At 57.7% G+C, this 26,399-nt stretch overlaps 10 protein-coding genes across 10 annotated transcripts; 7 read left to right on the top strand and 3 right to left on the bottom strand.

Moving 5' to 3' along the window:
* Positions 1–7: 7 nt before the first annotated feature.
* Positions 8–908, top strand: BXZ73DRAFT_56612 (uncharacterized protein; the record flags this gene model as incomplete). The annotated part of the gene is made up of 2 exons (XM_048021491.1): positions 8–97; positions 150–908. Coding segments are annotated over 2 exons (849 nt in total), but the record flags the coding sequence as incomplete, so codon positions are not given.
* A 4,925-nt stretch (positions 909–5,833) lies between these two features.
* Positions 5,834–6,528, top strand: BXZ73DRAFT_8698 (uncharacterized protein; the record flags this gene model as incomplete). Its single annotated transcript, XM_048024369.1, has 3 exons — positions 5,834–6,180; positions 6,235–6,418; positions 6,475–6,528. Coding segments are annotated over 3 exons (585 nt in total), but the record flags the coding sequence as incomplete, so codon positions are not given.
* A 258-nt stretch (positions 6,529–6,786) lies between these two features.
* On the top strand, positions 6,787–6,945 carry BXZ73DRAFT_8846 (uncharacterized protein; the record flags this gene model as incomplete). Its single annotated transcript, XM_048024956.1, has 1 exon — positions 6,787–6,945. A coding segment is annotated over one exon (159 nt), but the record flags the coding sequence as incomplete, so codon positions are not given.
* Positions 6,946–7,023: 78 nt separating this feature from the next.
* BXZ73DRAFT_14875 (uncharacterized protein) lies at positions 7,024–7,349 on the top strand (the record flags this gene model as incomplete). Its single annotated transcript, XM_048017503.1, has 2 exons — positions 7,024–7,104; positions 7,155–7,349. Coding segments are annotated over 2 exons (276 nt in total), but the record flags the coding sequence as incomplete, so codon positions are not given.
* Positions 7,350–7,506: 157 nt separating this feature from the next.
* BXZ73DRAFT_82529 (uncharacterized protein) lies at positions 7,507–9,492 on the bottom strand (the record flags this gene model as incomplete). The annotated part of the gene is made up of 6 exons (XM_048023724.1): positions 7,507–7,544; positions 7,684–8,124; positions 8,533–8,711; positions 8,741–8,859; positions 8,917–9,059; positions 9,303–9,492. 6 exons carry the CDS (start codon positions 9,490–9,492, stop codon positions 7,507–7,509), a joined length of 1,110 nt encoding a protein of 369 aa, XP_047871652.1.
* A 1,204-nt stretch (positions 9,493–10,696) lies between these two features.
* On the top strand, positions 10,697–11,023 carry BXZ73DRAFT_11944 (uncharacterized protein; the record flags this gene model as incomplete). The annotated part of the gene is made up of 2 exons (XM_048017456.1): positions 10,697–10,904; positions 10,956–11,023. Coding segments are annotated over 2 exons (276 nt in total), but the record flags the coding sequence as incomplete, so codon positions are not given.
* Positions 11,024–12,569: 1,546 nt separating this feature from the next.
* BXZ73DRAFT_56601 (kinase-like domain-containing protein) lies at positions 12,570–12,883 on the top strand (the record flags this gene model as incomplete). The annotated part of the gene is given in 2 exon segments (XM_048021489.1): positions 12,570–12,715; positions 12,733–12,883. Coding segments are annotated over 2 exon segments (297 nt in total), but the record flags the coding sequence as incomplete, so codon positions are not given.
* Positions 12,884–14,912: 2,029 nt separating this feature from the next.
* On the bottom strand, positions 14,913–15,388 carry BXZ73DRAFT_56618 (uncharacterized protein; the record flags this gene model as incomplete). The annotated part of the gene is made up of 3 exons (XM_048021492.1): positions 14,913–14,990; positions 15,053–15,278; positions 15,336–15,388. The coding sequence occupies 3 exons, from the start codon at positions 15,386–15,388 to the stop codon at positions 14,913–14,915; spliced, it is 357 nt and encodes a 118-aa protein (XP_047871649.1).
* A 3,148-nt stretch (positions 15,389–18,536) lies between these two features.
* On the top strand, positions 18,537–19,296 carry BXZ73DRAFT_16270 (uncharacterized protein; the record flags this gene model as incomplete). The annotated part of the gene is made up of 2 exons (XM_048017532.1): positions 18,537–18,650; positions 18,706–19,296. Coding segments are annotated over 2 exons (705 nt in total), but the record flags the coding sequence as incomplete, so codon positions are not given.
* Positions 19,297–24,452: 5,156 nt separating this feature from the next.
* BXZ73DRAFT_16379 (uncharacterized protein) lies at positions 24,453–24,779 on the bottom strand (the record flags this gene model as incomplete). The annotated part of the gene is made up of 2 exons (XM_048017533.1): positions 24,453–24,520; positions 24,572–24,779. Coding segments are annotated over 2 exons (276 nt in total), but the record flags the coding sequence as incomplete, so codon positions are not given.
* Between the last annotated feature and the right edge of the window lie 1,620 nt (positions 24,780–26,399).

The following is a 26,399-nucleotide window of genomic DNA, read 5'->3' as shown; positions in this document are numbered from 1 at the left end:
CGATGCGGCATGGAACGAGACGAGAAAGACGGCGGAGAAGTACAGCGACGAGCTCGTCGACCAGTGGAACAAGGAGATCGACGGCCTCTTGACCTTTGTACGTGTCGACCTTCGTGCCTCGGCAGTGACACTCACCCGCGATCACTCAGGACGGTCTGTTCTCCGCCGCTCTCACCGCATTCAACACCATCGCCTTCGCAATGCTCCAGCCTCAACAAAGCGATCAAACCAACGCGATCCTGACCCAGGTCTCTGCGCAGCTGAAAAGCTTTGCGCTCAATCCCTCCTTCGTCAACTCCACCGCCTTGGCGTTCGGGGACATCGTGCCGACCCCCTTTCGTCCCGAGACCTGGGTCGTGTGGGTGAATGCGCTCTGGTTCACTAGTCTCACCTTCAGCTTGTCGTCCGGGACGATCGGAATCATGGTGAAGCAATGGCTCAAAGAGTACAACACCGGGCTTTACGGGTTCTCCGCACCAATCACACGACGTCGAATCTACCGGCTCTCGAACCTCAACAAGGCGTACATCCCTTTCATCATCTCGCTTGTGCCACTTCTCCTTATCGTTGCCGTCATTCTGTTCTTCGCCGGCCTCCTCGTCCTCCTCTTCCACTCCGACGTCCACGTCTTTGCCGCCACTGCAACGCTCGTTGGGATGCTCCTGCTTTTCATCATCGCACAACGATCATTCCCTCGATGCATCCATCGATGTGTTACTTTTCGCCTCAATCCAGGGCCTTCCATTCTCTCTGGAGTGTCATTCTCAGTTTCTACTCGCTCATTTATTGTTCAATCATACCTGCCCTCCGCTCTTTTTCTCGCACCCTCTACCAGAGCGATTGGGGCTACCTTGAAACTGCTACCGTTGGGCGCAGACAGACCTTCCACGACTTTGCATTATCGCTGAGGTTTCCAGAGCCCAACACTGTATGGAAAGGCGACGAAGAGGCTGTTATCTCACAAAACGCAACCGATCTCGACGCCCAGACGGTCCACTGGGCGTTGGTCAGCTCTCAAAACACGGGCATGGCGCACACGGCTGCGATATGCCTATCCGGCGACCCACGGTTGCAAAGTCGTATCGGGACTGGACCTTCAAACGCCTCTCAGACCTCTACGGGTCTTGGCGACAATGGCCAGACTTCATGGTCAAGATGCTTACGATCCCCGTCTTGCACGGCCAATTCTCTGTCGAAATGCTAGAGAGTGGAGAAGACCAGAACGCCAACTCTCCAAGAACGCCTGCTTCATCTGAGTTTAACAGACTGCGGTCCAACTGCTCGTCAGCGTGCAAAGAACGGTCGAACCTGCGAGTGCAGACTCAGAATGGGAAACTCTGCGGGGCAACGACGCGTTCCAGATGATCCACGACGCTGGAACTTTGCAACTCGGTGCGTCTGCGACTTCACCTTCAACCCCGTCAACTTCAGGGCGCTCATCGTGACCGCAGCTGCCTTTGCGGCAGCCCACCGGATGCAAACACTCGTCAGCGACCGTAGCCTCCGACGCGCAGACCCGCCTTCTCAAGACGTCCTCACAGGGGAGCTCCAGTTCATGTACAGGCATATCGACTCCATCTGGCAACTCGTCGAGCACTCGGCGCCCAGGATTCGTGAGTGCGACGGCATCGCTGCGATCCAGCCGTTCGTCGCGCACGCGTTCTCCTCCTTCGAAACGCTCCTCAACACGATCGACTGGTCGCTGCCTGTACTACTGGACGACACCTGCAACTGGTTCTGCGGGATCCTGATCGACATGCACCAACTCCACTCCCGTTCCCCAGACGGCATACGCTATCTGGTCACACCGTCGCTCGTTGCGGCACTCGAGCACGCATTCATACAGCTCGTTGGAACGGAGGATTGGCGTCACATGGAGCCGCAGGGTGGTTGGGTGGGCATGTGCAAAATTCGCCTCCTCAATCTCACGTCGAAGGTCCTGCCGTGCCGGGCCCCTCCACCGGACGTGTCGTCTGCCGCTGCAGATCCTCACTCGGAGAAACACAACGACCAAGCTGCGGAACCCGAGCTCGTATCCGTCCTTCATTTGTGCGATTCCCGACGCTGACCCCGTCTCACAGCCCTGCGGATTCTCCCGTGGTGGACGCCGCTGCCACTCCACACGAAATGCCCATGACGCCCGACGCAGCTTCTGCCACTTCGCCAGCAGCACCCACGGATATACCGCGCACACCTTAGATTTTCGTCGTGCGCGTCTTCATGCGATGGTGTTGCATGTGCAGGGCTACGGAGGACGTGGGGTGACTGGTCCTGGGCTTCATTCTTTCGTGTACGTCTATATGGCGAGAACAGAGAACATATTCTACAGAATAGCTTGTGATGGCAATCAGATGCGAAATTTCATCCTCCAGCTCCGCTTCCTCTCGAGTTAGAAATGCTGGTCCTGGTTGAAGTGAACGAGGTTACAACATGTCATCTAAGGATACGAGCAAACAAGTACGCGATGCGGGCTGATTACATGCCAGCCATCCTCCGTTGTTTCGACGCCAGCGTTCCTCCACTGCCCAAGTCGCTGTTCTGACATCCGGCACTGGAATCAGAATAAGACATAAGCAATTTTCCACCAACGGGGGAAGCAGGGAAGGCACTCACGGTGATGGTATACGGGGAACGGCGCACCTCACAAGCCTGCTGAACAACCTCACGCGTCTTCGGCGGTCCGAGCTCATCGTCAAGGAACTCGTCTGCCTCGGCCCGCGCCCGGAGGATATCGCCGGCGTCGATGTATACCCGGTCCGTCAGGGGCGATTCGAGGAGCTCGTGAGACGAGGTTGTTTCCGATCCCGGCAGCCAGAAATGTGCTCAGTCTTTCGGGTCGCTGGGGGACGGCATGGGTTTCGGGGAAGACAGGACAGAGAGAGGAGCACGTACAAGGGGCAAGGTTCCGGAAGGCAGACAAGGGGAACGTAGATGTCGTCAAAGATGCGACAGTGACTACGCGCGAGTGAGCTTCGGGGCGCGAGAACAAGGCGGAATAGACGGACGTCGGACACCGTCCTCATCCGAGGACTTGATCTTGGTGAGGATGGCCTCGGATCCAAAGGGACGGAAGACGCAGAGAATTAGTAGTCATAGTGTGAGACAGACTCACCGATCTTTGTACCACAGATATCCATCTCAGAGCCGCACCTTGCCCTCCGCTACCCCCACGAGGTCGAAGACGCGTGTGCACAGACCGACGGCGTGCAAGACGCGTCTCGCGTGAACCTCGTTCAGCTGATTGGTGATAGCCTGTTCTGGAGGTATGTAGACGAACTGTGCCGGATCTACAGCGACTGCGTCCTGTCGGGTTCACGTTAGACATTGTTGGTTGCAAAGGAAGAGGCACGGACCTTGATCACGGAGAGCTGGAACGTAGATGGCAGGACTCGATGTTCTTCTCGAAGCCCGGACGCGTGCAAGTACGAGACGGGCTCAGAGAGCGCGAGGTGGTGTAGAGGGTGGGGAAGGCGAGCTCGCTCGACGCGGAGTCGTCCTCCTCGCGTGCATGACGCAATCGAGCGCCTGCGGTAACGCCTCTTTCGCCCAGCGCTTGGCGCTTGCTGACCAGCCTTGGACTGAGTCCACCTCCGTCCAGCGCTCCTAACCGTAGCCGGAATTTACTCTGGTCCATGCCTTGTGCGTCGCCCCCAGACCATCTACTCGAGCCCGGCTGCAATTGTCCAGCCGTACAAAGGGTATGCACAATAAGAGTCACTCGCGTAAGCCTCTCCCGCTGTATGTGTCGCTCATCTCGTCCCGGATAGGTACCCACCGACGGTGGAGGAAACACAGCCTGAGCTCGAGGCGCAGGTGGCGACCCAGCTCGTGTCCCAGGCGGAACACCCGGCCGACGACGACTGGCGGGGCGTGCCCCTCCCCTACACCTCCGCGAACCCACACTTCAAGCGCATCGCGCACGTACCGGCTCGGGCGCAAGCCCCGCCCCAACGACGTTGTGCTCCAAAAAGGCTCACGGGGGATCAGTGCGTTTGCGCCTGCTCCTGTGTGCACCTCCCCAGCTGACTGACGCGACCGCCCGCAGGCGGAACGCGCTGCTCGATCGAGTGGGACGGGGACCACTCTGCGCGGGCCGCGCCGCGATGCCTTCCCGTCCCTCCACCTCCGTCCAGCGCCCCCACAACCTTGACTAGAATTTACCTTGATGCACATCTGGCGCGGCGCCCCCAGATCATCCATCCGACATCTGTTGCAATCCACCCGCCATAGAAAGGGTATGGGCGCACTGAACTATCCCTGACGTGTCACGGCGACGTCATCGCCAGACTCACCTCCCGCGTACGCCTCTGCGGCTGTATGCGCTCGCCTCTCGCTGATCTCCTCCTGGATTGGTACCCACCCACGACTAGTGTTGCCCACGGGTCGGGTATACCCGTCGCGGGTACGGGTATATACCCGTGCGGGGACGAGTACGGGTGGAGACAGACGTACCCGCGCTCTACCCGCACCCCTACCCGTACCCGCACCACCCGCATGTGTTATAAATTTTGTACCGAAGCTTTGGATGCATCCTTTTCTGTTCGCCCCGGCTTTCGGAGCATTTGAGAAGCCGCACCGGCATCATGCACACTATAGGCTAGCAGACGGCCGTCCACGGTCCGGTGTTCTCGGGCGCTCATAGGCGCTCATGAAAGCGATGCAAGTGCAGGTGGATGTATTCAAAAATACGAGCTCCCCCTTTGAATCAGGGCTTGCTGAAGAATTTCGGCATATCAATGAACATAATGCACACATAAAAGTGTTACCTTTGTAGTGTTTTATGCGCTGTGAGGTGGTGCACAATTCAAACCAAGTGAGCACTGATACTTCTGATGTATCAGCACAGGGAAAACACGTTCTCTACACGCTTTAGATCGTACCTGACTATCATGTGGGGTGTCTGTCATGAGCATAGGCATGTGAGCATTTATCTCACTCCGTATTTGCTCGATTTGTATTCTTTCTGAGTGCCAAGGTGAGCTTATTGCCAATCCATGGACAGCACAAACAGAGTGTGTGCATATGACGTCATTTTTCTGTGCATATCTTCCTCATGTTTAGCATGAGGCATAATAATTTGCGATGCAGGAGTATCAGAGAGAAGAACCAGAGTCTGATTACCATACACGAGGCTTAAATCCCTTCCATTTCAAGCATCATGGTTAGCCACATGTTCAAAATGCGTGTTTGTCTCAGCACAGGCTGAATCATTGCTTTGATGCGCTCAGGAGCATTGGCCGAAGATCTCCGGAGCTCTGTTGCGAGAGCCGTGTTCTTATGACATATTTTGGTCCTCATCTCAGGTATTTAAGCGATTGAACCGTCAGTCTGAGGTGCAGGACGTCCTCCATATCATCTCCTACTCACTCAAAACATTGAACCCTGTCTAGTACTGTCGTTCTCCTCTAAATCGCTTTTCTGGTTTCTGAATCCCTTCCAGATCACTATGCCCCCATCTGTCGAACCTTCTGTCGCTGCCAAACCCACGACAGAGTCCTCCACTGCTGTGTCTGACAAGCGCAGACGTTCTGGATCAGATGGTAAACGCAACAAGAGGCAGAGACGCGATAAATCAAGGCAAACGGACTCACATTCCCTGAAAGACCCGGAGATTACTGGTGAGATTTTAGGCCGTGTCGCTGTTGAGTGTAATCTAACATTGCCTGTTCACAGAGACAGCTGGCGAAAATTCCGTCAGTAAGTCTAGCAAGCGCAAGACACCGGAAGAATGCATTGCAGAGGCTCGTAATCGTCTCGGTAAGTGTTTACACTCTTTGTGATGCGTTTGTGTCCTTACTATGAACCCACAGAGGCCCTCCAGAAGCGACGAGACTCTGCTGTATACTCCTTTTACAAGGAGGATGTCAAGGCGGTGTGTAAGGACGGCCGTCCATGCCTTGTATTTTGCTGTGTGAAATGCCGTCAAGATCAGAACAGGTTTCTTGACACGGCTGACTCCAGCTCACCCGGGAACCTGTGGAAGCACGTTGAAGCGTGCTTCAATGCCGATGTGGTCAAACTCGCCAAGAAGAGCAAAGACCATGCCGCTCTTCGCGTCGCTGCAAAGGTATTCGCCACGGACGGCGATATTAGTCGCTTTTTGAAGACACCGGACGGCTCGGCACCGAAAAAGACTTCTCTGACTCCAAGCCACAAGCCACTGACAAAGATGCAGACGAGGTGAGTACCGCAAGCTTCTTACTAATATATCTGGCCAATTAATATACTGAATAGAGCCGTCACTGCCCAATGGGTGTGTGAAAACCTTCGCTCAATCAGCATTGTTGAAGATGACGGCTTCAAGACGCTAATGCTGTCCGGACGTCCTGGATTCACTATCCCGTCTCGCATGACGGTTTCTCGAGATATCCAGACACTGTTCAAGCGTACAAGGGAGCGATGGGCGGATTTCTTCAAGGTATTTGCATGTGTTCAGTCGAGACCTTCACTCACACAATCTCAATGCTTCCACAGACGCACCAGGGACGCGTCAGCCTGGCGACAGACTGCTGGACGTCACCCAATCACCGCCCTTTCATGGCTGTTACTGCTCATTTCGAGCGGGATGGGAAGCGTGTTCAGATACTGCTTGACATTGTGGAGGTCGCAAAGGTGTGTTCAATCGCATTCTCTCTGTGTGCACGCGTTTGAATCGGGTTGTTTAGTCTCACAGTGGCGAGAATCTTGCTAAGGTATTCCTCGAGATTCTTTCAGACTTCAATCTGCTCAAGAAGGCGAGTTCAGAATAGTATGAGTGCCTTGGATATTCTTGCTAAGACCTCCCAACAGCTGCTTGCTATTATCTGTGACAATGCGTCCAACAATAATGTCATGATACAGAAAATGGAAGAAGCAATCGACTCCTTCCTTGGTGGCCGTGCTCGAGTCCGGTGCCTCTGCCATGTGGTCAATCTCGTTGCTAAGTCTATCATCTCTGTATTCGACACTGCTCCAAGTGTCGAGAAGTCGGACAAGAAGTCGAAGAAGTCCGATGACGACTTGGAGGAAGACTCACACCTCACCGACATATTTTCATCTATGACAGATGACGAGGTGAAGAAATTCCGGGCAAGCGTTGAGCCTGCCAAGAGCGTGATACATAAGGTATGGTTTACTCCTTGGAATAGCTCTCAGTTCTAATCGCTTTCAAGCAGCTTCGTCAGATCTCCTTCGCAATTATAAATTCTCCGACGAAGCTTCTTCCAGCATGGAACGAGATTCTTCGAGATCTCCAGCTTCCTCCCCGGATGCTGCCTCGAGATGTTCGCACTAGGTGGCACTCAACTGGAGATATGATTCATCTCTCGCTCAAATATCGTGCTGCTGTGGACCGGCTGACCTCAGACAAGACAAACGATCTGCGACACCTCGAGATCATCAGGAAAACCTTAACGAGCTAATTAGCTCTAGGCTAACTAGCACTAGCACTATCGACTTAGCTATTCATGCTAGCACACTATGAACAGCTAGTCATACTATTTGATCACTATGTTTCACCTCTCGCAACTATGTAGCTAGTCGTTCTGTTGCCACAGCTAGTGGATCTAAATCAAATCTATTTGTACCGGATCTGAACTAATGTCTAGCTACTCGTCGTGCGCCTCTCCCGCCCCGTCTACATGGTCTTCGTGCGCCCAGCCAGGCCATGGTGCGCTCCGGCACGAAGGGGGCCATGGTGCGCACCTCGCGGCGAGTCCCGCAGCAAGCGTGCAGAGTGTGCCGGGCATGTAGATGCGCTCGACGCCGTCGCCCGCGCCGTCGAGTGCGATCGCATGCTGGGGTTTCGCGGGGCGTCCGCACGGTCCCGCTGTGCGGCGTGCTCGTGCTCGCGCTCGCGCTCGGGTTCGCAGAGACGGGGGCTGTCGTGATCACGGTGCTCGCGACGGTGCGCGCGCAGCCCTTGGAGCGCGCGGGGGTGCTCGCGGTCATAGTAGGCCGCACGGTAGTAGCGCTCGAGGCGGCAGCGTACGGCCTTGTCGCGGAGCGCGAGCATGGCGGCGGGCAACACAGATCCACCGGAGGAGGGCGCGGAGGTCGCTGAGCACCGGGAGGGTGACGAGGAGGCAGAGCGCGCCACCGAACTGGGGGACGGCTCAGCTGGAGGCGCGAGCGGGGAGCGGGAGGCTGGGTGACGGCGCGAGGAGGGCGCAGCGAGAATGACGCAGACGAGATGGGCTAGGCGGGCGACGCGGATGCGGATGCGGGGGCGAGACAGGGTGAGGTGGCGAGGTGGGCAATGCGGGAACGAGGTGGGCGGCGCGATGAGATGGGCGAGATGGGCGATGCAGGTAAGGCGGGGCGACGCGGGTGATGTGGGCGACGCAGGCGATACGGGCGACGCGGGCGAGGTCATCGAGGTGGGGCGACGTGGGACACAGGCCAGGTGGGTGAGGTAGGGGCGAGATGGGCGACGCGGACGCACGTGACGTGACCCGTGCGATGTGCGTGAAATGGGCGAAACAGGCGAGGTGAACGATGTGATCGTGAGACGGGCAGGGGAGGAGAGGATGTGTAGGAAAAACGAGAGCTCACCATAATGAACAACGACTTCATGGCCAGCGCCCTCGAAGACGTCCTTGAGGGAGAGGAGGGGGGTGGGGAGCCAGTGGGTCTTGTACGCATGGAGCGCGGGAGGCTGGCGTGGTCGGCATAGAAGAGGAGCAATTGGAAAACGGGAAGACGATGAGGACAATGGGGACGACAAGCTGGTACTGGCAGTGCCACACAACGGGAGACTCACCAAAACATAGGGGCCCGCAACAGCTCATCGAGGAAGCGGCAGGTGAGGAGAGCGTTGGCTTGTTCATCGAGGATGTTGCGCCAGGAGGAAAAGACGGGAAGGACGAGGAGGACAGGGTGCTAGTGGGCGAAGGGAAAGACGCGCTGGCAGGTCCAGACACGTGGGAAACGACGCACGTCGCGTGGACTCCAGCGCTTGGCACTGCCAGCACTCTCCTCGTCGTTGTCCTCATCGTCCTCGTCGTCCTCTGGCCTCCCCTTGCCTGTCTCGTCATCGCCCGTCTCGCCCTCGCCCGTTCTGCTCTCTCCCTCCCCGCCACCTTACCCATGTCAATCCGCGTCATCCGCGTCGCTGACTTCAAGCTTTACCCATCTCACCTGCGCCCCACGCCTCGCCCGCCTTGTCCGTCTTGTCCGCTTGGCCCGTCTCAACCCCCTGGGCCTTCGTCCACCTCACCTGTGTCGCCCACCTCGCTCGCGTCACCCTGGATCTCGCTCATCTGCACGCGCTCGTCTCATCTGCCTCACCCATCTCGCCCACCTCTCTCACCCATCTCGCCCACCTCTCTCACCCATCCCGCCCTCGCCCGTCTTGCTCTCGCCCGTCTGCACCCGTGTTATCCACCCCGCCACGTCGCCCACTTCATCTGCCTCGCTCTCGTGTTGTACGTCACCCATCTCGCTCACCTCGCCCACGTCTACTGCCCCGCTCATTGCCCTCCTGCGGCCGAGGATGGTCGCCGCTTCGCCCATCTCCCGCGCGTCTCGCGAACGTGGGCGTGGCCCTGACCGTAACAGTAAGTGCCCTATGCATCCACTCTGCCATGCAATTCCTGACCCCTCCTCACGCGCACGCGCACCACTGACGTTGGAATCCCCATATCACCACCTCGCCCACGCCGTCGCCGCCTCTCGCCTGCGTCACCTACCCCGCTCGGCTGATCATCTGTGAGTACTACAACTCCGTCTCCGCTATCGCGCACCCCACGCTGACGCTGACGCTGCCTCACGCTCCCACAGGCAAGTGCGATATCCACGCGGAGATGCGCTAGATGCGCTGCACGTACACGAAGGACAACGTCAGCCCTGAGGACGGTGCCCGATCACGACAAGGAGGAAGGCGCTGTCTGAACACGTGCGCAAGCTCCAGTGCCTCCATCACCCCCACACTCGTCCAGGTAAGCAGCCCCCTTGCACACGTCGATCTCATCTCACTGTGCAGTCGCTCACACGCTTGTTTAAGCTCACGGCCAAACCGACGCCCGTTCGCCCACATCGCCTATGTCACCCACGTCCAAACCCGCATCTCCCGCCTCACCGTATTGCGCCCGGTTTGGGCATCTCCCGCACATCGCCCCGTTCGCTGCCACATCACCTGCCTCTCATCCGCATCGCCCACATCGTCCACCTCGCCCGTTTGCCCAATTCACTCTCGACTCGCCCACATCACCCGTGCCGCCTGCCTCGCCCTTGTATCGCCCATGTCGTCCGCACTGGGCACATGCAGAGAGGCTGTATTTCTCCATAAGTAGTGCCCGTGCCGTTGCTTGTAGTCTACTTTGTATGTTGTAGCATGATAAATATAAATTTGTTTGACTCTCCTATATGCTTGTGTGACCAAACCTACAGTTGCTCTATCTGTCTATCTAACTTGCAGCTAGGCACTCTATTCAGCCATCTACTTCAGAGCTAGGGGCTCTAATCACCCGTCTACCCAGTAGATAATGGGGCTAGTAATCTAATTAGTTCAGGGGTAAAATAATTAGCACTAATGAACTATCCGCATCTAGTCAGCTAATTAGCACTATTTTAGATGACCTAGAGCTAATTAGCTGGTTAAGGTTTTCCTGATGATTGACCCAACCGAATGGACAATGGCTGAGGATATCAAGAACGCTCTTCAGGTCAGCCCCTACGTTTTTTGCCACTCTTTATGCTGTACTTACATATGCGCTAGATACTGAAAGATGCGACACTGTTTTTCTCTCGGAAAGAAGCAAACTTGGGCCACGTTCTCGCCTCCATGGAACACATCCGGACGACACTCCAGGGAGACAAGAAGAATTACAGTCCCGCCATTTCCATGGCTTTCAAGGCCGGTCTCAAGACGTTTGAGAAGTACTACTATCTGACAGACTCGTCGGACCTGTATCGCATCGCAATGGGTGTGTTTCTTTCTTTGTGGAGTTCTGTCATTGCTGACGAATATTTCGCAGTACTGAATCCACGCTACAAGCTCTCGTACGCGCAAACGGACCTGAAATACACCCAATCATGGGTCACCAAGACTAGACAGCTGGTTCGAGCGGAATTCGAGAAGAATTACGCCTCTCTTGACGTCCCAGAACCGTCCGACGCGTCTGATGATGGTGCGGCTGTGGGCAGCGCCGAGAAGAAGGTCAGTATAGTACGCTGTTTAATTCGCGGATATGCACTCATTACTTTATGGTTCAGAGTCCCGAGAAGCCTGTCAACACATTCGATGCGCTTCTGGACTCTCAAGCGTCTTCTTCCAAGCAGAGGTCTCGTCAGGAAGATGAGCTCGACAAGTACTTGCGCATTTCGAGAGAGAAGAACCTCAAGGACGCGTTTCAATGGTGGCAAGAGCACAGATTCGACTACCCAAGACTCTCTCAGATGGCCCTTGACTATCTATCTATTCCCGGTGGGTCTGACACATTATCGGACACCTATTACAGTCGTTCTTACATTAAATCTAGCTGCATCCATAGATCCCGAGCGCGTTTTCAGTACTGGCCGCATTCTCCTCTCGCACGTACGAAATAGGCTATCTGCGTCTTCAACTCGAGCAATTTTGTGCCTTGGAGACTGGAGCAAGCAGGGCTTCGTTGATTCGACTGACATTGATCATGTGGCCGCGCTGCAGGAGGTTGAAATAGCTGACAAGGACGATAGCGACGCTGAGGAGTTTATTGAGGACGATTCCGACGCTTCCTACTATGTGTAGAATTATTATACATGTTCCTCACTCGTGGAGTCTCTTCTATCTATTGTACTGTTTCGTCCGAGCACATACCCGTATCCTCCAGCCTCCTACCCGTGAATACCCGTACACGTGTCAGACGGGTACGGGTATTCTACGGGTCGAGTACGGGTACACAGATTTTACCCGTACCCGACCCGTGTGCAACACTACCCACGACAGGGCAGATAGCGCCTCGAGACACAGGCGGCGACCCTGATCGTGTCCCAGACCGAACACCCAGCCCACGACGACGACTTGCGGGGCGTGCCCATCACTCGCAACACCGCGAACCGGAACATCAAGCGCATCCACCTCTTCAAGGTGCAGCGCACGTACCGGTTTGGGCGAAAGCCCCGCCTCAATGTCACTGTGCTCGACACAGGCTCGCGGGCCATCAGTGCGTCTGCGCCCGCTCCCTCGTGCGCCCGCCCGTCTGACCCACGCGCCCGCCCGCAGGCAGCACCCACTGCTCGATGGAGTGGGACAGGGACCACTCTGCACGACCGCGGTCAAGGTCACCGACTTTTCGATGAACAGCACCGTTCGCGAGTGCGCGATTTCCCGGCACCGCACCGCACCGCTCGCTGACGACGCCCTCCAGATCAGCTTTGACGAGCTGAGTATGCAGATCCGGTGATGGAACTCGTCTCTGGCGGGAGACTTGCTGAAGTGTATCACCAACACGGACCGCGGGCTGCGTGCGCCTCCGCCTCGTTTGCTGCCTTGGTATATGCGCTGACTGTCATCACAGCGGACGCGGATCACGTACCAGATCTGGGACGCCCTATCGGTAAGCACCTCCCACCTTACCGCCTCATTGCTCTCTGATCACGGTCTGCAGCACGTGCATGATCAAAGGATCGTACACTGTGACCTGGAGCCAGAGAATATTCTCCTGACGGACCCGCCCAACGTGAAGATTTCCGATTTTGGGCTAGCGAAGGCCAGACAATCTTCAAGGGGAGCATCTATCGCGAGCCGGCGTTCCTCGTCGCTAACACACGCAGCCAGAATTTCTGCGGCACCCCAATATACCTCGCGCCTGAGGTGGCCGTGCTCGACGCGTTCCCCGCACCGGACGGGTACTCGAACCTCATTGACAGCTGGCGTGATCGTCTTTGTGTCCGTTCGGGCGCCGCGATCGATGCAACGCCCTGACCAGTGTCTCTCATCAAACTTACGCAGGGCACCCTATTTGACGCAAACTCGCCGAACACAGGTGCACTGGGCGCTCTTGTACGAGTACGAGCAGAGTGCGTGCCCCCTCCTTCTTCCTCGTCACGCGAGCTGAGCGCACACACAGCGGAGCGGTTCATCCGCGCGCTCCTCGCGTCTTCGCCGACCAAGCGCATGCCGCTCACCAGCGCGCTGGACCACCCATGGCTCACGACCTCAGCGCAGGACAAAGGCGCGCCCCGGCCGCTCCCCGCGACCCCGCCCGCGCTCCACACGCTCCCCTCTTTCCCCTCCGTCGCGGACGGCTCGGCGGCGGCGGTGGCGGAGCCCGCGCACACCCCGCCGCCCGCCGCCCTGCTGATGGAGCTGCGAAAGCTGCCCGGGACGGCGTCGCTGCTCCGCATGGACGGCGAGCAGACCGCGGGGGACCCGTGCGTGTCCCTTGAAGACCCGAGCCTCATCCTCGCCGTGTACCCGCCGTCGCCTGAGCGCGCAACGACCCCGGTGTGCGGTGCTCCGCCGACGACGGAGTCAAGGACGGCCACGTACTGGCGAGCCCGCGGTCGGCCGCGAGCGAGGGGAGCCAGCGCAGCAGGCTCCAGCGGCGGTCGGAGGTGCTGTCGCGGGCGCAACGGGAGGGCGAGGCTCCAGGCGCCGTCGCGCGCAGTCTGAGCCTACAGCAATGCCACCCGTGCTCGCCCTCCCCCGATTGGGTACAAACATGTATTGTTAGAGATAAAAATATATTCATTGGTATGCTACTACAGCGTGGAGAGCGAGGCGGAGGCGGAGGGCGAGGACAACGCAGTGGGGCAGCGGGGACGTGGTGCTGCGCGCCCGCGAGTCGGAGCAGCGCGTAGAGCGCGGCTAGATCGCGCTTGCATGGAAATGGACGTGCGCGAAGGCGAGGCGGGCGCGGGCTGAGGGATGATGGACGTGCGGGCACGTGCGCCGGCGATGGGATCCGAGCCCGGCGGATACGGCAGCGAAGGTGGGCGAGAAACCGTCCGGGCGAGAGGCCGCCACAGTGGACGGGAAGGGGCGGGCGGTGACGGAGAGGGTCCCGTCGTGTTGAGTTCGACGGTGATGGTTGTCGTAAACGTCTCGCTGAAGCACGAGTAGTGAGTGTCGTCCTAAGATTGGGGGGAGCACGAATTGACTCGTCGCGCAGGACGTGTGCGAGAGCTTCATCGGGAGGTTCAGATTTGGGTGGGAAGAGCTCGTGGAAGTGTTTCCAAAAGTATACGTCAGCTGGTATAGACCTCGCAATAAGCGGTGAGGCTTACCGGAATGACTCCTGTCTCGACGTCTCCATCGATAGACGCCTGGTTTCCTGCGAGGGCCCTCAAAAACGTGGTGTTCGTCGACGCGTCGCCCACTCTGTACTTTTCGCGGCTCCCTCATAGCCTCCGTGCGATCGTGCCCATGAGCGATTAGAAGAAGCCATGTTCGAATCCTCGCTCGACACGGAGTGATGGCGCGATGACAACAGACGTGTTCGCGGCAGGCGTGAAGGGAGAGCTGCGTTCCGCCAGAGGCATGCAATGTACAGCCGGCGGAACCGTGAATATGCGAGTAGGCGGCGGTGTGGACAGGTAGGCGAGTTGGCCAGAGTCGGGGAGGAAGTTGCGTGGGTTCTCGGCGTAAAGGTGCGATCCGAAAGCACGCCCGGCGAGTGGTATCGAGGACTGATCGAGAGGAAGGTATCTCCAGCCGCCACCTGCGCAAAAGTCGTGAGAAAAATGCAAGGGTAAAAATAGTCGAATACTTACCTCTAGTTGTCACTCCTGCCGCTTTACCGGGCACCTCCACGAATATACCGCGAGAAAATTCTTGTCGTGCATGGGTTGAAGCGATGCTTTTCGGCGCGCAGGACCACGTGAGGACGTCAAATGACTGGTTTGGAGGGAGTCTGGGATTCGATCCTTCGCATAGTTCTGTATGGTGAGGACAGTGGATGGGATAGTGTTCCCGAAGGATGTGGGCGAACCAGGTGCGGTGTGATTACGCATCAACCTTTGTCCATTGTTTCGACGCCGGCGTTTCTCCACCACAAAACTGGGCCAAGTCCCTGTTCTGACATCGGGCACTGGGACCGAAACCAGACATAAGCTATTTTGGCGAACAGGGGAAAGTAGGGAAGAGACTCACGATGACGGTATATGGGGGCAGGCGCACCTCACGAGCCTGTTGAACGCCCTCATGCGCCTTCGGCTGGTCCAGGCTCATCGTCATGTACTCGTCTGCGTTGACACGGACCAGGAGGACATCGCCGACGTCGATGTACATCCCGTCCGCCAGGGGCGAGTCGAGGAGCTCGTGAGATGAGGTTGCTTCTGATCGCAGCAGCCAGATGTGTGATCGCTCTTTTGGGTCACTGGGGGCGGATGGACATGGGTGTCGGGGAAGACAGGACAGACAAAGGGGCACGTACAAGGCGCAAGGTTCCGGGAGGTAGACAAGAGGGAAGTAGATGTCATCAAACATTTAACAGTGACTGGGCGTGAGTGAGCTTAAGGGCGCGAGAAAAAGGCCTAAAAGACGGACGTCGGACGTCGTCCTCTTCCGAGGAAGCTTGATCTTGGCGAGGATAACCTCGGATCCAAAGGGATGGAAAACGCAGAGCACGTAGTCGTAGCTCCACACAGTGCGAGATAGACTCACTTATTTTTGTACCAGAGCGGGATCGGTCAAGGTCGCGGGCTTCACGTCGATGTCAACATCCGTGCCCGTGCCCGACACATGCTCGAAGGCCGTGCCGGCACCGCAGTGCTGTCGGGAGGAAGAGATCGCGCGGTGTCAGTGACCGCAGGAGAAGAAAATGGAGCATGCGGACCTGCAGTTCGTAACGCTCCACCCCACCCGCTTCGTCGCCCAAGAACCTCACGGCAGGGCGCGCCTGCTGGCGTGTGTGCCACGCACGATGAGCTGTACCGCCGCCATCGCTCAGGACCGTCCACCAGCGTGCGGGACGGTGGACGCGTATCGGAATCGAATTCGATGAGCGTCGTCGCGTCGTGGTGTCGTCGAGGAGGAAGAAGCGATCGCGTGCGACGGCACGCGCGCAGGTTCGCGTCCATCAGCGCAGCGACCGCCGCTCCGTGTGATTGAGTACGCCCTCGACAAGCGGCATGAACGCGTCTTGCTAGCGTATAGCCCGTCCGCCGACCGCAAGGGGAGCCCGAGCCAGTCCATCTGGATGTTGTCGTGGCTCGTTCGAGGTACTGCCAACCCAGACGGAGGTCGAGAATCACGGGCTGGCGTGGAGAGAGCTTTCCAGAGATGCGTGCGAGGGAGAGCGGCATACGAGGGACAGATAGCTGGGTACGGAACGGTGAATCCGGATCCTCTGGAGGCAGTCGAGGATTTCGGGAGCGGGGATTCCGGTGTTGGGGTTCGGCGAGATACCGCGGTCAACATTCAAGTTGCAACATTCAGCAGGTACGAGGTGCCGTCACTGGGGTGTATCACGTTAGACGTGGTCACCGCATGAGCGCAGATGTCTGCTAAAGGTCTCAGGACTCACTCGAAACCGCCGAGGTGCTTGCGCTCAACCTCCTGGATGACCGCCGATTACCTGCGAGCCTTGCCGACGATCTTGGCGGGGATGTGGTGCTGCGCGCCGGCGAGTCGAACGAGCGCGCAGAGCGCGGCGAGGCCGGGCTCGCATGGATGAGCGAAACGCGCGCGAGAGCGGAGTACGGCAAGGCGGAGGAGGGCAGGGCGAAGGGTGGGGAGACCGGCAGCGGGGTGATGGGGACGCCATGCCGCACCCGCGAGTCGGACGTGCCTGCGCGAGCGAACAGGTCCCGCGCGAGAGCGGGGGAGAGCAAGGTGGACGGGGGTCAAGCAGAGGTGGAGAGCACAAAACGGGGTGTACGCACCGAGCCAGCGTCGCCGTACGTAACTCATCGCGACCCCAACATGATCTCATCTCCGAGTGGAGGACGCCCGGGTGGATGCCACCCACACGCCGCAGGTGTCCACCTGCAGGGAGGCAGGCCAGGCGGGCGGAGCAGGAGGGGAGTGCGGCACCGGGCACCGGGCACCCGCGATTGGGTGCTCAGCCGAGGCGGGTGCGCGGCGGAGGGCGCGAAGTGGGGGAGGCGGATGGACGAGCTTGACGTCCGGAATGACGCCCTCGCATATTGTGCGTGTCGTGAGCGCCGCCAGGAGGGTGGGCGAAGGAGATGGCTTGCACCAGGTGCCGCCGGACGCCTGGACGGAGTGTACATCTGAAGCGTGAAATGAGAAGAGAGAGAAGGAGAGGAAAATGGTGCGCGGGTACCGCTCGCGTTCCTGCTTCCCGCTCACCAAGGCGCGTCTCCACTGGCGCCTATCTCTGGCGCCGTGGGTCATGCTCGCGAGCATCGTGTGGGTGACCGAGGGGTAGAACTCTGCGGCGTCGAACGCGAAGACGGATATTCCGGGCCATCCCGCACACCCACGTTTGGCGACTGTGGTGCACAAGCATGAGGCCAGCGTCGACAGTGGACCTCTTCTTCGTCCCGCCGAACTACGACGGGTGCCAGAAGGCATCCAATTTCTGGCCCTCGAATGAGTCCCACCGCCAACATCTTCTCACACATGCTTCCAAGGCAGCGCAGAAGCACGATCGGAAGGTACGCCTTCAACTTCGAGTAGTCGTCTCTCTTGGGCTTGGGAGTCACTGCCTACCGAGACCGCCGACTTCAAGGATTGTAACAGCCAGAACCTAAGTTAGAAATGGGCCCGACGTCAAGGCCCACATCGGATACGCCTCACAGGAGCGCTTCGCACTGCACGTCGTGCACGAGAGCCTTCAGTCGGAGATGTCGATGGATGCTAGGTTCAATTTCCGTTGCCTCGCGGAGTTCGCGCAGTCAGCGCATGCGTCTACTAACATGGGTAGGCTGTGTTTTCTCTTCAGCTCACCTACCGTTCACTCCCCGTCCTGCTCCCCACCCACATCCACTCCCACATCCCATCTCGTGAGATCCGGTGCTCAGGGAAAACTCCATCCCAGTCGCTTCACTATGCCACCCTTGCCGACCGTCTCTGCCAAGGATTCACCCCGCGCTCAGGTACGCACAGACTTGAATCACCCAAGGACGTGAACGACCGGCTGATACACTCACTGCACCCAGACCTCGGCACATTTCATTCAACAAACCTCAGACACGGCTCGTCTCCCTGAAGATACACCCTCCTCCGTGACGCTGCCAGTATGTCTGTTTTTCTCTTTTCAGAAGCTAAAATTGGCTCACACAGTTCAATCAGGCGAACACGTCCCTTGACAAAGTCTGCGTCCTGCTGAAGGAGATTCTTGATGAATTCAAGAAGGTATTGTGTGATCGTTTCCACGCCCCCGGTCTCGTCTGCTCACCATTGATCAGCGCCCACAAGCGGCAGAAGAGGGTATTGGAACGGAACGGAACGTTGGTGGGATTGAACCCGTGAGTATATCGTTCACTTTCTGCCAGATACTAGAGATTCATGGGGTGCGCAGACTCGTATCGAACCATCGCTAGCAGCAGGAGATAAAGACCTGCCGGATAGACACGACAATGTGATAGTACGTCCCGGATCTCACTCGTTTTCACTGTTGATACATGCTGAACACTCTGAACGATAGATCCCACCAACATCGAAGAAGTACGAGCAGACGGAGATCGATGCGGCATGGAACGAGACGAGAAAGACAGTGGAGAAGTACAGCGACGAGCTCGTCGACCAGTGGAACAAGGAGATCGACGGTCTCTTGACCTTTGTACGTCTCGACGTTCGTGCCGAGTCGGCAGTGACCCTTACCCGTGATCCCTCAGGACGGTCTGTTCTCCGCCGCTCTCACCGCATTCAACACCATCGCCTTCGCAATGCTCCAGCCTCAATCAAGCGATCAAACCAACGTGATCCTCACTCAGGTCTCTGCCCAGCTGAAGAGCTTTGCGCTCAATCCCTCATTCGTCAACTCTACCGCCTTGGCGTTCGGGGACATCGTGCCGACCCCCTTTCGTCCCGAGACCTGGGCCGTTTGGGTGAATGCGCTCTGGTTCACCAGTCTTACTTTCAGCGTGTCATCAGCGACGATCGGGATCATGGTGAAGCAATGGCTCAAAGAGTACAACACCGGGCTGTACGGGTTCTCCGCACCAATCACACGACGTCGCATCTACCGGCTCGAGAACCTCAACAAGGCGCACATCCCTGCTATCATCTCGCTTGTGCCGCTTCTTCTCATCGTCGCCGTCATTCTGTTCTTCGCCGGCCTCCTCATCCTCCTCTTCCACTCCGATGTCCGCGTCTTCTCCGCCACCGCAGTGTTCGTTGGGATGCTCCTGCTTTTCATCATCGTCACAACCATCGTCCCCTCGATCAACCCCTCGATGTGTTACTTTTCGCCTCAATCCAGGGCCTTCCTTCCTCTCTGGAGTGCCATTGTCTCCTTCTCCCGGTTCGTTGATATGTCAATACAACTTGTCCTCGTCGTGCTTTGGGTCCCTTTCTTATTCTGCATTCCATTTTTTTCCTGTTCTGAGTCCGAAAATCCCTGGGCGGAAAGAGTGTCCGACTTCCTCCTCTCACTCTCGATGGGATTTCCAGAGCCCACTGTATGGAAAGGCGACGAAGAGGCCATTCTTTCACGAAGCGCAACCAATCTCGACGCTCAGACGGTCCACTGGGCGTTGGTCAGCTCTCAAAACACGGGCATGGTGCACACGGCTGCGATGTGCCTATCCAGCGACCCACAGGTTGCCAAGTCATATCGGGAATGGACCTTCAAACGCCTCTTGGACCGCTACGGGCCTTGGCGCCAATGGCCGGACTTTATGGTGAAGATGTTTACGATCCCGTTGCACGCGTCTGGCGGATTCTCTGTTGAAATGCTCAAGGGTAGGGGAGACAAGGACGCCAGCTCTCCGAGCACGCCCGCCTCATCTGAGTATATCGAGACCGCGACCCAACTACTCATCAGCCTTCTAAGAACTGCTGAACCCGCAAGCGCAGACTCAGAATGGGACAACCTGTTGCTCAGCAACACGTTCCGGGCGATCCGTGACATCAGAATGTTGCAACTCGGTGCGTCTGCGACTTCGCCTTCAACCCCGTCCAAGTCAGAGCGCTCACTCTGACCGCAGCTGCCTTCGTGGCAGCTCACCGGATCCAAATGCTCGTCAGTGACCGTGGCCTCCGACGCGCAGACCCGCCTACTCAAGACGTCCTCACTAGGGAGTTCAAGTTCATGCGGAAGCATATCGACGCCATCTGGCAACTCGTCGAGGGCTCGGCGCTCAGGATTCGCGAGTGCGACGGCATCGCTGCGATCCAGCCGTTCGTCGCGCACGCGTTCTCCTCCTTCGAAACACTCCTCAACACGAAAGTTGACTCGTCGTTGCTCGTATCGCTGGACAACGCCCGCTCCCACTTCTTCGGTATCCTGTACGACATGCTCGAATTCCACTCCCATTCCTCAGAAGGCATCCGCCATCTGGTCACACCTTCGCTCGTTGCAGCGCTCGAGAACACGTTCATACAGCTCGTTGGAACTGAGAACTGGCGTCAAATGGAGCCGGAGAATGTAGATGTGCGCCGGTGCAAACGTTACCTCCTCGATCTCACGTCGAAGGTCCCGCCGTCCCGGGCCCCTCCACCGGACGCGTCGTCTTCCGCCGCAGGTCCTCAACTGGAGAAACAGAGAGACTGAGCTGCGGAACCCGAGCTCGTATCCGTCCTTCATTTGTGCGATTCCCGACGCTGACTCCGTCTCACAGCCCTGCGGATTCCCCCGTGGAGGTGGACGCCGCTGCCACTCCACACGAACTGTCCACGGCGCCCGACGCAGCGACCGGGACCCGACTGCTCGTCAGTATACTAAGAACGGTCGAACCCACGAGCGCAGAGTCAGAATGGGACAAACTGTGGGAAAACGACGCGTTCCAGAAGATCAGTGACGCCGGAACGTTGCACCTCGGTGCGTCTGCGACTCCACCTTCGACGCCGTTGAAGTCAAAGCGCTCACCGTAACCGCAGCTGCCTTCGCAGTAGCTTACCGGATGCAAACGCTCGTCAGTGACCGTGGCCTCCGACGCGCAGACCCGCCTTCTGAAGACGTCCTCACCTGGGAGTTCAAGTTCATGCGGAATCATATCGGCCCCATCTGGGAACTCGTCGAGGACTCGGCGCCCAGGATCCGCGAGTGCGACGGCATCGCTGTGATCCAGCCGTTCGTAGCGCACGCGTTCTCCTCCTTCGAAACACTCCTCAACACGAAAGCTGACTCGTCGTTGCCTGTATCACCGGACAACGCCTGCTCCCACTTCTGCTGTATCCTGGACAGTATACTCGAATTCAACTCTCATCCCTCAGATGGCATCCGCCGTCTGGTCACACCGTCGCTCGTTGCAGCGCTCGAGCACGCGTTCATACAGCTCGTTGGAACGGACGACTGGGGTCCAGTGGAGGCGCATGGTTTCACGCCTGTGCGCAGGTGCCAAGACCTCCTCCTGGATCTCAGGTCGAAGGTCCCGTCGTGCCCTCCACCCGACACGCTGTTTTCCACTAGAGATAATCACCCAGGGGAACACAGCGACCAAGCTGCCAAACCCGAGTTCGTATCCACCCTTGCCATATTTGCGACTCCCGACGCTGACCACTGCGTCTTCAAACAGCCCTGCGGATTTCCTCAGCGCGGCAGTGGACGCGGCTACCAAGGCTCCACACAAAACGTCCACGGCGCACGACACAGCGACCAGGACCCAAATACTCATCAGCCTTCAAACAACTGCTAAACCCGCAAACGCAAACTCAGAATGGGACACATTGTGGTACACCGACGCGTTCAAGAATATCCGTGACGCCGGAACGTTGCAGCTCGGTGCGTCTGCGTCTTCACCTTCACCCCCGTCGAGGTCAGAGCGCTCACCATGAGCGTAGCTGCCTTCGCGGCAGCTCACCGGATGCAAACGCACGTCAGCGACCGTGGCCGCCGACGCGCAGACCCGCCTTCTCAAGACGTCATCACAGGGGAGTTCAAGTTCTTGCAGAAGCATATCCGCCCCATCCGGGAACTCGTCAAGGACTCGGAGCCCAGGATCCGCGAGCAGTGCGACGGCATCACTGCGATCCAGCCGTTCGTCGCGCACGCGTTCTCCTCCTTCGAAAAGCTCCTCAACACGATTGACTGGTCGCTGCCTGTATCACCGGACGACGCCTGCATCTGGTTCGCGTTGACTCTGGAAGACATGCTCCAATTCCACTCCCATTCCTCAGACGGCATTCGCCATCTGGTCACACCGTTGCTCGTTGCGGCGCTCGAGCACACATTCATACAGCTCGTTGGAACGGAGGACTGGCGCCGTCACACGGACTCGTGGATTCCCTGGGTGGACATGTGCAAAAATAGCCTCCTCAATCTCACGTCGAAGGTCCCGCCGTGCCAGGCTCCTCCACCGGACCCGTCGTCTTCCACCGCAGGTCCTCAATCGGAGAAACAGAACGACCAAGCCACGGAACCCGAGCCCGTATCCGTTTCATTTGTGTGATTCCCGACGCTGACTCCCCCGTCTCACAGCCCTGTGGATTCCCCCATGGAGGTGGACGCCGCTGCCACTCCACACGAAATGTCCGTGGCGCCCGACACGGTTCCTGCCACTTTGCCGGCAGCACCCACGGATATACCGCGCGCACTGTTGAAGCGATGGCGTTTCGTGCGCAGGACTACCTGAGGACGTGGGATGACTGTTCCTAGGCTTCATTATTTCGTGTATGTCTGTGTGGCGAGAACAGAGAACACATTCAACGGAATAGCTTGTGATGGTAGTCAAACGCGAAATTTCATCCTCCAGCTCCACTTCCTCTGTCAAGTCACCAATGCTGGTCCTGATTGAAGTAAACGAGGTTGCAACATGTCATCGAAGGATACGAGCAAACAAGTACGCGATGCGGGCTGATTACATGTCAGCCATCGTCCGTTGTTTGGACGCCAGCGTTCCTCCACGGGCCAATTCGCTGTTATGACATCGGGCACTGGAACAAGAACCAGACGTAAGCAGTTTTTCACCGACAGGGGGAGGCAGGGAAGGCACTCACGGGGATGGTATACGGGCAACGGCGCATCTCACGAGCTTGTTGAACGCCCTCACGCGTCTTCGGCGGACCAAGCTCATCGTCATGGAACTTGTCTGCCTCGACGCGCACCCGGAGGATATCGCCGGCATCGACGTATATCCGGTCCGTCAAGTGAGCTCGTGAGACGAGGGTGGTTCCGATTCCGGCAGTCAGAAATGTGCTCGCCCTTTCAGGTCGCTGGGGGGACGGCATGGGTTTCCGGATAGACAGGACAGACAGAGGGGCACTTACAAGGCGCAGGGTTCCGGGAGGTAGACAACGGGGATGTAGATGTCGTCAAGAAATTCGGCAGTGACTGGGCGCGAGTGAGCCTAAGGGCGCAAGAACAAAGCCGAAGAGACGGACGTCGGACACCATCCTCATCCGAGGAAGCTTGACCTTGGCGAGAATGACCTCGGATCCAGAAGGACGGAAGACGCAGAGAATTAATAGTCGTACCTCCACCTAGTGCGAGACAGACTCACCGATCTTTGTACCACAGACATCCATCTCCGTGCCGCACCTTGCCCTGTGGTACCTCCGCGAGGTCGAAGACACGTGTGCACAGGCCGACGCCGTGCAAGACGCGTCTCTAGTGTTGCACACGGGTCGGGTACGGGTAAAATCTGTGTACCCGTACTCGACCCGTAGAATACCCGTACCCGTCTGACACGTGTACGGGTATTCGCGGGTAGGAGGCTGGAGGATACGGGTATGTGCTCGGACGAAACAGTACAATAGATAGAAGAGACTCCACGAGTGAGGAACATGTATAATAATTCTACACATAGTAGGAAGCGTCGGAATCGTCCTCAATAAACTCCTCAGCGTCGCTATCGTCCTTGTCAGCTATTTCAACCTCCTGCAGCGCGGCCACATGATCAATGTCAGTCGAATCAACGAAGCCCTGCTTGCTCCAGTCTCCAAGGCACAAAATTGCTCGAGTTGAAGACGCAGATAGCCTATTTCGTACGTGCGAGAGGAGAATGCGGCCAGTACTGAAAACGCGCTCGGGATCTATGGATGCAGCTAGATTTAATGTAAGAACGACTGTAATAGGTGTCCGATAATGTGTCAGACCCACCGGGAATAGATAGATAGTCAAGGGCCATCTGAGAGAGTCTCGGGTAGTCGAATCTGTGCTCTTGCCACCATTGAAACGCGTCCTTGAGGTTCTTCTCTCTCGAAATGCGCAAGTACTTGTCGAGCTCATCTTCCTGACGAGACCTCTGCTTGGAAGAAGACGCTTGAGAGTCCAGAAGCGCATCGAATGTGTTGACAGGCTTCTCGGGACTCTGAACCATAAAGTAATGAGTGCATATCCGCGAATTAAACAGCGTACTATACTGACCTTCTTCTCGGCGCTGCCCACAGCCGCACCATCATCAGACGCGTCGGACGGTTCTGGGACGTCAAGAGAGGCGTAATTCTTCTCGAATTCCGCTCGAACCAGCTGTCTAGTCTTGGTGACCCATGATTGGGTGTATTTCAGGTCCGTTTGCGCGTACGAGAGCTTGTAGCGTGGATTCAGTACTGCGAAATATTCGTCAGCAATGACAGAACTCCACAAAGAAAGAAACACACCCATTGCGATGCGATACAGGTCCGACGAGTCTGTCAGATAGTAGTACTTCTCAAACGTCTTGAGACCGGCCTTGAAAGCCATGGAAATGGCGGGACTGTAATTCTTCTTGTCTCCCTGGAGTGTCGTCCGGATGTGTTCCATGGAGGCGAGAACGTGGCCCAAGTTTGCTTCTTTCCGAGAGAAAAACAGTGTCGCATCTTTCAGTATCTAGCGCATATGTAAGTACAGCATAAAGAGTGGCAAAAAACGTAGGGGCTGACCTGAAGAGCGTTCTTGATATCCTCAGCCATTCATATACCTCAGTACGTCTATATATATATCGATACCTATTAGGTATCAGATCAAAGGGCATGTGCCATTTCCCGGGCCAGGGCATATGAGTAGGCGGTGGGCCATGCGGTGCCGCCGCCGCAGGCGGCCCCCCGGGCGCCAGGAAAAGACTTGCGTCTGGCGGGATTAGAACCCGGCCCAGCATAAACAAAGCGTAGCTCAACTTTCCAGCTGAGCCACCAGTCCCTTGAAACGGTACATACGTACGGCTATATGTAGCCTACGATACCCCCTCACACACACACTACCAGCACCTGATCCCGCTTATTGGCATGTGCCAAATACGCCCTCGCCGCATGCCAATTGATCCCTCCCTCATGCCCATTACCCACGGCGCTTTTGGCGCTCCCGACCTCGGCGCTCTCTTGGATGCCAATTCTACACTCCCCCGTGCCAATTAACACGCACCTGTCTCCGACGTCGCGCCCCCCTGGTGCCGCCCTCCACCTAACTCACGTGCACCCTGAACGCCCTTGACGTTGCGCTGCAGTTTGTGTCCCACATACCGACATAGTTAGCACGGGAAGCTTGTTTGCGCAGGGCGCGAGGCGCGCGAGGCGCACGAAGGACGCGCACGGGGCGCGAAGGACGCGAGAGTGCGCGAGGGCGCGAGGATGCGCGCGTGCGCGCAAGGGTGCGCGCGTGCGCGCGTGTGCGCGAGGATGCGCCTGAGTCCGAATGTCGGCTGCATTGCCTTGGCCTGTTCTACTCAGCCGCGCCACATTTGATATCTGCTCACCGGCGGGCTCCCCTCCGACCCCGCCATAGATAGCGTATTGTTTCCATCCCCTGGTCCATGTGCTTCGTCGGGCGCCGCCCGAACCGGCTGCGGTGGCACGGGAACGCTGGACCGGTGGCTGCATGCGTTGAGACCGGGAATCTGACTCATGGGGCGTGCCTCGCAGAACGCGATCCGATGTTTTCGCACTTCGGCCAAGTGCACGAGGTTGACATCGAGGGGAGCCGGGCGTAGCCGCTAGCGTGGTCCGGTAGTCGAGGGACAACGAGTGGATGTGAGTTGTAGACAATGGAACAACGCAATTTTGAGAGGCCACAGGAGGCGAGGGAGATCCCAGACGTTCGTTCCTGGTGTGCGCATCGACGGTCATGGGTGTGAGGATGATCCCGGACACAGTGAGTACGCACCTCGCGCTCGCCATACCGCCCGGGACGGCCGAGTGAGGCGGAACGGCTACGGACCGCAGTGGTGGTCCTCGAGCACGGCCACCCCCGCAGTGCCTGGATGACGTGCGGGTCGATCACATCCCGGTTTTATCGGAGACGCGTCTCGCGGGCCGCCGGCGCGTAGTCGTAAGAGCACGGATAGCACGAACCAATCTACGAAACAAATCATTACCAGGCCCTCTACGGCCCTCTACGTCCCTATAAAAAGGGCGCTGGATATCAAGATGCCGACGAAGGAAAGTTGACTTGGGAGGCAACGGCGGCAATATCTTCCCTGCCTGCGCCCTCCGAGCTTTGGCTCTCGCCTTCGCC

Source organism: Epithele typhae, assembly GCF_022376455.1.
Source record: "Epithele typhae strain CBS 203.58 chromosome Unknown BXZ73scaffold_120, whole genome shotgun sequence".
In the NCBI taxonomy this organism is placed as follows: Eukaryota; Fungi; Basidiomycota; class Agaricomycetes; order Polyporales; family Epitheliaceae; genus Epithele; species Epithele typhae.
This window is presented reverse-complemented; position numbering and strand designations above follow the sequence as displayed.